The 10669-nt window shown below is 39.1% G+C and overlaps 1 protein-coding gene across 1 annotated transcript; it reads left to right on the top strand.

Annotated features, from left to right (window-relative positions):
• The first annotated feature begins 427 nt into the window (after window positions 1–427).
• Window positions 428–6074, top strand: MSTN (myostatin). Its single transcript, XM_086615392.1, has 3 exons — window positions 428–800; window positions 2987–3360; window positions 5694–6074. The coding sequence occupies exons 1-3, from the start codon at window positions 428–430 to the stop codon at window positions 6072–6074; spliced, it is 1128 nt and encodes a 375-aa protein (XP_086471518.1).
• Window positions 6075–10669: the final 4595 nt, after the last annotated feature.

The raw sequence follows: 10669 nt of genomic DNA, 5'->3' as shown, positions 1-10669 counted from the left end.
TCATAGTACTAGTACCCAGTTGGTATATATTTAAGAATGACAGTGCTGTCTTTCAGTACTGCTGCCCACAATACTTGGAAATATATCCTTTCAGTATGCAAAGACATATCCTCTGCGAAGCACCCAGATAAATCAGTTCACCCTTGGCTGTAACTAAACGCTGTCTAGTGACTTGTGATCGACAGGGCTTTACCCTCTGACAGCCAGATTCATTGTTGGGACAGCAACCAATCGTCGGGTTTGACGACATGAGCCTAATCAAAGTTGGAGTATAAAAAGCCCCCTTGGAATATATAAGGTACACCAGTGTGGCAAGCTGTCTCTCAGATCGCATTTGCTTTCACGGATCTGTTTAGTACTAAAAAGAAAAGGGAAAGGGGGAGGGGGGGAAAAAAAAAAGGAAAAAAGCTGCACTGAATGTGAGATCATGCAAAAGCTAGTGATCTATGTTTATATTTACCTGTTCATGCTGATTTCAGTCGATCCGGTGGCTCTTGATGACGGTAATCAGCCCACAGAGAACGCTGAAAAAGATGGACTGTGCAATGCTTGTACGTGGAGACAGAATACAAAATCTTCCAGAATAGAAGCCATAAAAATTCAAATCCTCAGCAAACTGCGTCTGGAACAAGCGCCTAACATTAGCAGGGATGTTATTAAACAACTTTTACCCAAAGCTCCTCCGCTACAGGAACTGATTGATCAGTATGACGTCCAGAGAGACGACAGTAGCGATGGCTCTTTGGAAGACGATGACTATCATGCCACCACCGAAACAATTATCACGATGCCTACAGAGTGTAAGTAACCCTGCTGCTTTTGCCTCCCACCGCTCCTCCGAGAGAGATGTCTCCCTGCTGTAGAGCCACGCAACTCCTCCTCGGGCTCTCCCAACAGGCTGCTGGCTGAAGTCTGCTAGAGGGAGGGAGGCAGGAGAGCGTTATTTCTAAAGAATTTGAGCCAGGTTCAGATGACCGTGTTGCGATCCTTTGTTTTACTGTTCGGTTTTCGGCTCCTTATAACGTGTATGCCCTGTAGCACTTAGGATTTGCCCATTGCCTCAGAAAGCAAAGGGAGATCTGCAGCTTAGTTGACTTCGTTATCTGCACTACTCGGGGCACTTTCTATCACAAATATAACGTACAAGTGCAGAGAATGAGATAACTGTGTTATTCTGAGGAAGGTTTCACTGGCCAGTGTTTTTAGAAGCAACAGAAATCAGCAGAGATACAGTTTAGAGCACTGGACCTACCTAACTGCAACGTGTTACAGCTAGTGCAAGTATAGAGTTAAATTCTTGCCTCTTTGCTGATCCCATAAACTAGCACCACCCATCTCTGAGTTAAAACTATATATTTAAAGCAAATATGTGCGTAACAGATTTAAATGCTAAAATGTCCACGCTACAGCAATCAGCCCCAGTAGTCATGCCAAGGAAGAATGAAGGCATTTACTGAATGAGCAGATTCTGAGTTATCTTCTGAGTGCTAAACATCTGCTATGGCTCCTATCAAGTATCTTTTGCACGGCTAATAGGATACTATCTTATGTTCTTCATCAGCTAAAGTATTTGGCTATGGCAGCTGTTTTTTTAAATAACACTTACGAATATGATGTCAAAAAGGAAAAAGATGACAGAACATATAAGGCATGTTAGCAGTTACAGATATCGTTACAATACATACACTAGAATAATATATCAGCTGCTCTAGCCAGCTAAAAATGTATGTACGCATCAATGAAAAAGTAACTCTGCCTGTAAAATTTTTTAACTTAATTAATGTGTACTTAATAGCAGTATATTGCTGCAGCCTTATCACAGTCAAAGTCTGCCAGCAGTTTTCTTCCAGCCTGTTATGTCCAAGGCTTTGTAACAATTTTTAATTAAACTGTTATATAATTACAATGACTGGAGAAAAGTCGTTGCACTTCATTGATCTGAGTTCACCTCCTACTTTTTATGAAAAGCCCTTGAACTATTTTAAATGCAGTAAAGAGACAGGTATCTTAAGTGGTGAGATTTATGAATGTCAAAGCCCTGCACCATGCACCGTTTAAGATTAGTATTACCCATTTTATCCTGGCACGGAAGGAGATTGTCATGAGTAGGTATGACAGCTGCATCATAGGCTACAAGAAGGAGGAACGCTGCCCTGCACATGACTTTCCTATAATATTGTTCAAACGAAAAGAAAACAAAATGTTCCTTAGATTAATACTCTTTTAGTTACTTGTTTTTCCATGCAGAAAAGAAATTAGAGCGTTCAAGGGGTTTGCCCATGGCTGTGTCTGTCTGTATGACGTGTAGCACAGTAAGACTATTTAGTAAATTAGAAATAGCTGGATCACCACATATGGGTTGAGTCAGCTTATGCAAAGTGGCTATTCTGCATGCTTTATGATGATCCTCAGGAGATCACTAGCAGAAGCGAGTTGGTAGTAGTCACTGTGAAGTGGAATAGGCTGTGCCCTCTCCCCAGGTAGTTTTTGTTTGGGAAAGAGGCTTTTTTGCAGCTGTACAGGTCAGCCCACAGCACTGGTGCCACTGGTCAGAGCCCCAAGGACCGCAAAGGTCCTCCATAGTACGCATCTTCTCATGATTGCCCATCTTTTCCGAGTTTCAGCCTGAGCACACCTCTGCTCTGCTCAGCCTACAGAGCACAAGGCAACAACCAGAGTTATTTAGAAAATGATGAGCCAAACCTCATTTTAGCCTGTTTACAAAACAATCATCTGTTCCTTGTCACATGATGTTACTTTTAGGCGACAGCATGATTTTGGTGACATCCATTAAATTTGCTGTAGAGCATAAACCACAGAAAATTAAGTTAAATCCCCTTTGTTACTTATCCTGTTTATATCATATAATAAGACTTCCTACACGGTCTAGGGAAAAAGAAAATTAAAAAAAAATAAAATCAGGTTTATATATGCATATTTCTTTTTGTTCCCTGTTCAGTAATCTGTTGTTTCCATTTATTTATAGCTGATTTTCTTGTACAAATGGAGGGAAAGCCAAAATGTTGCTTCTTCAAGTTTAGCTCTAAAATACAATATAACAAAGTAGTAAAGGCACAATTGTGGATATACTTGAGGCAAGTCCAAAAACCTACAACAGTGTTTGTGCAGATCCTGAGACTTATTAAACCCATGAAGGACGGTACAAGATACACTGGAATTCGATCTTTGAAACTTGACATGAACCCAGGCACTGGTATTTGGCAGAGTATTGATGTGAAGACAGTGTTGCAAAATTGGCTCAAACAGCCTGAATCCAATTTAGGCATCGAAATAAAAGCTTTCGATGAGAATGGACGGGATCTTGCTGTAACTTTCCCAGGACCAGATGAAGATGGATTGGTAAGTTTATTTAGAAAAATCCCATTTAAATATCTTGCATTTTATTGAAAAGCATTTTGGTTGTGTTTGAACGATAAAAAGGAACATTGCTTAGGGAATGGAAGATACAAGTTCTGTATAGCCAAATTCTTTCTTTCTTTGCTTTCTGATTGTGTCAAAATAATTCCTGTGCCTCCCTTTCCCTGCTTGAAAAATTGAGACAAATTGCAGCACTTCAGAGGGATGTTGAGAGGCATTAACTAGAAAATTTTTGGTAATTACTGATGGATAGTGCTATCAAAGTAATGTTTTCAAATTTGAGGGCAAATACTGCTTAATAAGCAGTTATTTTACATAAAGTTAAAAGAACAGTTGTTAGATTCTTACACTAATAGGAAAGCTGCCTCTGATACTGCTGAGAAAGTGAGGGGGTTTCTCCCTACCCAGTATGTCTATATCTTCTATTAAAAACAGCAATAATTACCTGTTTCTGAAGGTGAGAATAGATCTTCTTCGTAAGGTTAATCTGTGTACCTCTCAGCATGTGACAGAGTGCACCATTCTATCTATTAGAACTGTTTGAACAGAGAAATTCTGCTTGATAAAATAAATGGTTCATAATGATAAGAAGGAGCATAAAATAACTCTCTGGTTTCTTTTTGTGAGTATAGATGGACAAATTAAACCTGAAGCGTACCAGTTAAACTACAGCATTTTCCTTGTTATTTATTTCTGCAAATCTTGAATTATCTACAACCTATAAAAATTCCTGAATCTATCACAGCTGAAACAATCACAACCAAGAAATCCCTCCTTTTCAATAAAATATAAAGAATATTATTTTACTTTTAATTCTATGCAGTAGATCAATCTGTTTATTATAGAATCATTTAGGTTGGAAAAGATCTTTGAGATTATCAAGTCCAACCGTATTTATGTAGCTATGTAACATTCAACAACGCAGTTAAAAGAACTTAAAGGAAAAACGCTGTGATATCTTAATTGCAGATCCAGTAGAGATGTGGATCTCCCATACTTGAAACAGGCCAGCTGGATATCATGATAAGGAACGTCCTCAGCACCTCCACCCACTCAAATACCCAGCGCTGTGTTTTCACACATGTGGATAACCCATGTTTATCATCATGTGTAAAAACAAACTGATTCAGCAGCAGGGCAGGGTTAGATGCACAGCTGAAAACAGGAGAGGAAATTTCTCTCCTCTTCCCTCTGGCTCCTCTCCGGCAGCTCTCGGTACAGGGATGCTCCTCTCACCAAGCCCCTCTCCATATCATTTACCTTTAGGAGGAGCATCTCCAGCAGCTGGACAACTTGCAGCCATAAAGGCGGGTATTTTGGAAGGGACAAACTCACATAACAAAGTTATCTGGGCTGTTATTTACTCCTAAGGAACAGTCTTCCCTTCATGAGATAGCCTGGTCAGCGCCAAATCAACACATGGGGCTGAAACCAGTGCGTGGAAGGGAGGAAACTTTGGAACTTCTTTAAACTTCTGATTGTAAAGGTTGCAATTTCCTTCTATTCTCAGTTGGTGACTGAGACACCTCTGGTAGGAGGAACATGGTTCGGAGGCCTGCCAAAAGTACATTTCTGGCCACGGGGCTCTTTTGGGAGTCAAAAATATTAGCTGCCCATACAAATTCAGTGTGACAAATTCAGCCCTCTGGCAGAAGGGAAATCTGTGAAGTGCAAGTAACCTGTCCCAGTAGGTGAAACACTCATTTCTACTGCCATTGCAGTCATTCAAAAACAATAGCAATTACAGAGCAAATTTTGTCCTCCTTGGTCTGGACCAGAAGCCTTCCTTGATATCCAGAAAGCCTGAACTGAATATGATTTTAATGGAGGGAATTTCAGAAGGACTCACAAAAAGGAGACAAACACCAGTCACTCCTGCCCTTTAAAAATTTTTTGAGTTCTTCTATGGGGAGAAAAAGTAGTTCTTATTATGGGGTTTAAAGTGAGCAAACAAAGCCCACAGCAAAAGTAAAAATCCAGCATCCTCAAAATTTCTGAAACGTTCTTTTAGCAGTTAACAGAAATGGTGCTAGCACTGAGATGACAGTGATTTCAGGAAATGCTGGCTCTCAGAATGAAAAAGAGGAATAATCCTTGAGCAGAGATCAAACGCAGCAGAGATCTGGAGGAGGACAAAGTTGTCCAAAGGTGTAACTTCAGAAACATTTGCAAATACCGCATTTAATATATTCTATTATTTGAGAAGATTGACTTGATACAATAAATCTATGTTTGAAATATTCCATATTTGCATGGTTTTACTGAACTTAGGCTTACCTCAGTAATGCTTCTGATTCCTTCTCCTCTCCCTACAGAACCCATTTTTAGAGGTCAGAGTTACAGACACACCAAAACGGTCCCGCCGAGATTTTGGCCTCGACTGTGACGAGCACTCGACAGAATCCCGCTGCTGCCGCTACCCGCTGACAGTGGATTTTGAAGCTTTCGGATGGGACTGGATTATCGCTCCCAAAAGATACAAAGCCAATTACTGCTCTGGAGAATGCGAATTTGTATTTTTACAAAAATACCCACACACTCACCTCGTACACCAAGCAAACCCCAGAGGTTCAGCAGGGCCTTGCTGCACGCCCACCAAGATGTCTCCCATAAACATGCTGTACTTCAACGGGAAAGAACAAATAATATACGGCAAGATACCGGCCATGGTTGTAGACCGCTGCGGGTGCTCATGAGATCATCGCGAGATCCGTTGCTTCATAAATTGTGGAAGCCACCATAAATTGTGGAAGGCACCAAAAAAAAAGAAAAAAAAAAAAAAGATATACCCCCTCTCCAGTCTTTGAAACTGTGAAGTTACGTACACTAGGCATTGCCGACATCCTATATGCTGTATGATAGGCTATCGTACAGATTTAGTGCAGCACCAGCTACGGAGCGTGAACTAAAGGATGATAAAGTTACTTAACAGCTGGTTTTGAGCCAGTGAAGAGGAAAAGCTACAACCAAAATCACCGGATTTAACACATGAAGTTCTTACACTGCGAGGGAATCAATATTCAGTCATTCAGATGCAAATTTATATGCAGGTTTCAATACATGTTGGTAATCAAAAGCAAGCTCCTTCCCATCTGAGCACGGAGGGAGCAGGCTTTTCAGTCCATGTCTTCACAGCTTCACTCAATATTGTATTTACAGGAAAATATATACTGGTAACATATACACCACTACACAAAACCACCAGAAGCATCCTTAAACACTTGAATATATCGTGCAGAATTGTGAAATATATCAGATGAAATTCCACATAAACGGACAAATCCTGAAATTAGGGATGGCATAATGTATTTAGCGTGTTTCCATTCCTTTTTCTCCTTAGTATGTTAGTAATCAATGGCAATGGTGCTACGTAAGAAGGCTGAGTAAATAGATAGTTATCTAAGTGAAAGAGTTTAGAATAATAACGAATTTGCCCTATCCTCAGGTACACTATTCAACATTCGCAAGAAATAGATTTTTTTTTAAATGAAAGGGAATAGTTTTCTAGACACAGTAAAACAAAAGGCAGCAGAGAAGTCTGACACTCATTGTAATCCCACATTATAATCTGCCTTTGCAACATTACCGTTTGCACTATGATAAACCAATGCAAATAGTTGGTTGCTACAGATATTGTTTAAAAAACCACTTTGATATAACTGACTTGTGTAATATGTATGCATCAATATTTTGTAAATAAATGTTTATTTTTTAATCACTGTTGGTATATGTTCATAGCAAGAAAAAAATGACTTTAACCTGTACTTTAGTTTAATAAACAAAAACCAATACTCTCTTCATAATATAATTTCCTGGATTTTAACACAAATAATACGTAGGAACAATGCAACAAAGTAAACCATATGTTGAGAATTATACTACATTTTATATGTTTTTTACATTGGTATGAGCCATCTGTGATAAATGATGGGTGTTGACATGTTTATAAGTTCCTTTGAGTTACTGTTTTTACGGTCATTTTGGTCTACAACTGAATTTCCATACTTTGAATGTTACGTCCATAAATAATGATGATACCACAAAAGATTGCTATTAAATGCATTTTATTATATTTAAAAGTTTGCAGCAAAGTATTATCTTATTTGAGTAAACATAGTACACGGATTTCCACACAAATTCTGTACATTTTCCTTACGATAAAATATTGTGAATTGAAATTTAAAAAATCTTTTTACTATAAAGTCCATGTCATTTCACATGCGAAATGCAGCTGATAAAACAGGCATTTGTTAAGCAAATACAATCACTGTTAACACATCTTCATGTTACTATGATACACATTTTTGTTATATTGCAGAATTCAGTTTCCTTTGTGTAAAACCACCCTAAACCTGCAAAAATGCTGATTTTTCTTTCCCTTCTCCTTTTATATGTTTTCTGCCTAGGCGGTAAATATTTTGTACTGAGTTTTCTAGGTTTTTTTATCATTTGTAAGGACATTAAAATTTAAAGTTTGAGCAATGAGGTTTGAAACTTAAGAGCAAACAGGTTTTTTACAATTTCTTTTCAACTATTAGGAGTTCTGCTAAAGCTGTGTCCGAGGATTGAACAGATGTTCAGCTTCTCCTGATGTAGTTCAACAGAGCAGGTCTCTGGGGCCCTTAAACACACTTTCAATTTAGTTTCCCACAAAACACAATCAGAGGAAATAAAAGATGATTTTAAACCACTTAGAATACAGAGTCCTGGTGAAGCCACAAGAAGTAAAAGCACAACACAATTCCTTCTTCTGAAAAACCAAAGTTACAGAATTAAGGGAGAAGTCCTAGGTTTGTCGAAGTTAACAGCAAAACTTCTGCTGGCTTTAAGGGAGACCAGCATTTTGCCCTTTGACTTTTAACTCATGACATTCAGGCACCAGATAGTCCCTGTTCACTTGAACTATCAATAGCATCTCTGCACAAGGCACACCAAAAGCCTTACAAACCGTTCAGAGACTCAGAATGAACTTCCATTGTGTACTGTGTAGTTAGACCTTCACTAGCTTTAACTGCGTCGGTTCATACAGCAATAGCCACAGAAGTGGGACAGCACAGGCTTTGGAGCTGGGAGCAAACAGAATATATTCCCAGTCTGCACCAAAGTCCTGATACGACACCTGCATGATTATTTTTACTCATGATAGCTAGACTAAAGCTATTGCAATTTCAGCAGCCCTCATGTAAGTAACATCATTGGCTGCCTAGTAGTAACCATACTCTGCATAAATGCAGTGTGCAAGGGATGGAGGTTTTTTTTGCTGGTATTGGTCATAAGAAAAATAAACCTAAAAGAAAAAAAGAAATTACATGAAGTCCCAAAAGCATCTACTCCAAACAGCATTCTACCTTGACTTTCAGATAAATTTCATTCCATGGAAATTTTATGCAGTACATGTCTTCCATGTTTTGCCAAACTTGAAACGGTCATAGAGCACTCCTGGCTCCCATGTTTTTAATATTGACCTCACATACCAGTGGCTACTCAAGGAACATGCACTGGACTTTGATCTTGTTGTATTTAGCTACTGAATGATTCATAATTAATGTGTTTATTGACAATTTGATATGCCAATAATTCATTCAGTTCTTATGGTTCTATTCTTTTATTTCCAAGGCTCAAGTCCTAGAGAATTCAGCAGCATCTGCGAGTGCTTTGTGCATCAAGAACTCAAATCTCACTGTGAAGCTGGGTACCCAGAACGCCAGAAATATGCAACAAGGCATAATTTTTGAGAAATAAACAGCCTAATTTCCTTGCCTGGCATCTTAAGAACCCCATAGGAATGACACAGGTAGAATCCAGCTTTCCAAGGCAGTGTTCAAGTGCCCCAAGATGCATGTGCACACCTGCAATGGGGCAGTCCCTCATCTCGATTTTGCTTCAACTCTTCCTCTCTTGGCTCTACCGCCCAGCTCCTCCCCTCCCAACATGTGCCACCATGGGCATCTTCCACCCCTCCCCAGCCCAAGTCCATCCCCAGCTCACAGCACGCTCCATGCTCTTCCCCACAGCCCCTTTCGCAGGGGAAACTTCCTCCCTGCAGCATTGCTCTCCTACCCGTTAACCAGATCCAACATATCCTGCTTCTGCTGAATGCTGTGGTTTGTGGAGGAAACCTTCCAATGTGCCCAAATGAAGCCTTTGGGGAGTTTAGCAGCTGACACAGAAGTCATTATCACTAAGCATATATGAACCAAAATTTTTCACAGATGCACTATTTTGCTAAATATGAGCAGATTTCAAAGGAACAACTAAAGGCCAAACCCATTCATAGTTTTAATCAGCTCTTCCTCAATTCTGTAGTCTAGGTTTGGGTTTTGTGGTTGTTGATTGGTGTTTTGGAGGGTTTTTTTTGTAGTTTTTTTTGGGTGGTTTCTTTTTTAATCACAGAGATTATTGAATTGACTCATTCTTGGATGCAAATGAGCTCTTTTGGCTAAATGTCTTAAAAAAGAAATCAGCCTGAGACTAGGCTTGGACAGTTCAGTCCAGGCAGTTACATTTTGTTAAAGTTACAGCAAGACAAAGCAGGGTATTGCAATGTGAAGTACTGGAAGGACAAACTTAATAACCAAATGATCCCATGTCCACTTATAAATTTATTGAATAATAATTAAAAAAATTTGGGAAATAGTAGTTTACTAGAAGCTTTACATGACAAGTTTGTTTCCAAACAACACTGTACCTATGTAATCCAGGAAAAATGTCATGAAGAACCTTAGTTACCTGTTTTAACCGACCCAAGTTACCCGTGTGCTTGCACTTTAGCTTCATCCCAACGATATTATCTGCAGCAAGTAGATATCTATACATTGATTTAATACCAAGACACACGGCAAAGAATCACTCAGTAAATTATTAACGCAACTTCATCTGCTTCTCTATGCAATCTTCCCTTGCAAGTAGTGAGACCGTAACTCTCCCTTGAAACGCACATGTAGCATGTTTGAATCCATAAAAATAAGATGTTAACAAGCTCTGGATACTGTTTAGTTTACAAAAGCCCTGACAAGATCCAAAGGAAGAAGTTAGGGCTACAGGCCAACTTCTGCATTTGAATAGGCAAGAAGTACAGCTCTGTTCACTCTTGGCCCTTTCTAAATAACCACAAAATAATTGATGGTGCCAGCATCTGCTCAAGTGATCTTGTGGTAAAAAAAAAAAAGCAATGAGGAAGTGCAAACATACAGTAAACTACTGCAATTGATTACTAGATGTATTGATAAATTAATAGAATCATTCTCTTTGGTGGTTGGACAGGGTGAACTTGAGGTATGAAGAACTATTC

This window comes from Tauraco erythrolophus, chromosome 8, assembly GCF_009769465.1.
Source record: "Tauraco erythrolophus isolate bTauEry1 chromosome 8, bTauEry1.pri, whole genome shotgun sequence".
Taxonomy (NCBI): Eukaryota; Metazoa; Chordata; class Aves; order Musophagiformes; family Musophagidae; genus Tauraco; species Tauraco erythrolophus.
The sequence above is the reverse complement of the archived record's forward strand: the minus strand, read 5'-3'. Positions and strand labels throughout refer to the sequence as shown.

Bases quoted from the DNA above. Each gene is read 5' to 3' on its own strand.
- MSTN (XM_086615392.1), top strand. From the start codon at position 428: ATGCAAAAGCTAGTGATCTATGTTTATATTTACCTGTTCATGCTGATT. The intron at 801-2,986 runs GTAAGTAACCCT...ATTTATTTATAG, and splicing joins TATCACGATGCCTACAGAGT to CTGATTTTCTTGTACAAATG. The intron at 3,361-5,693 runs GTAAGTTTATTT...CTCTCCCTACAG, and splicing joins GACCAGATGAAGATGGATTG to AACCCATTTTTAGAGGTCAG.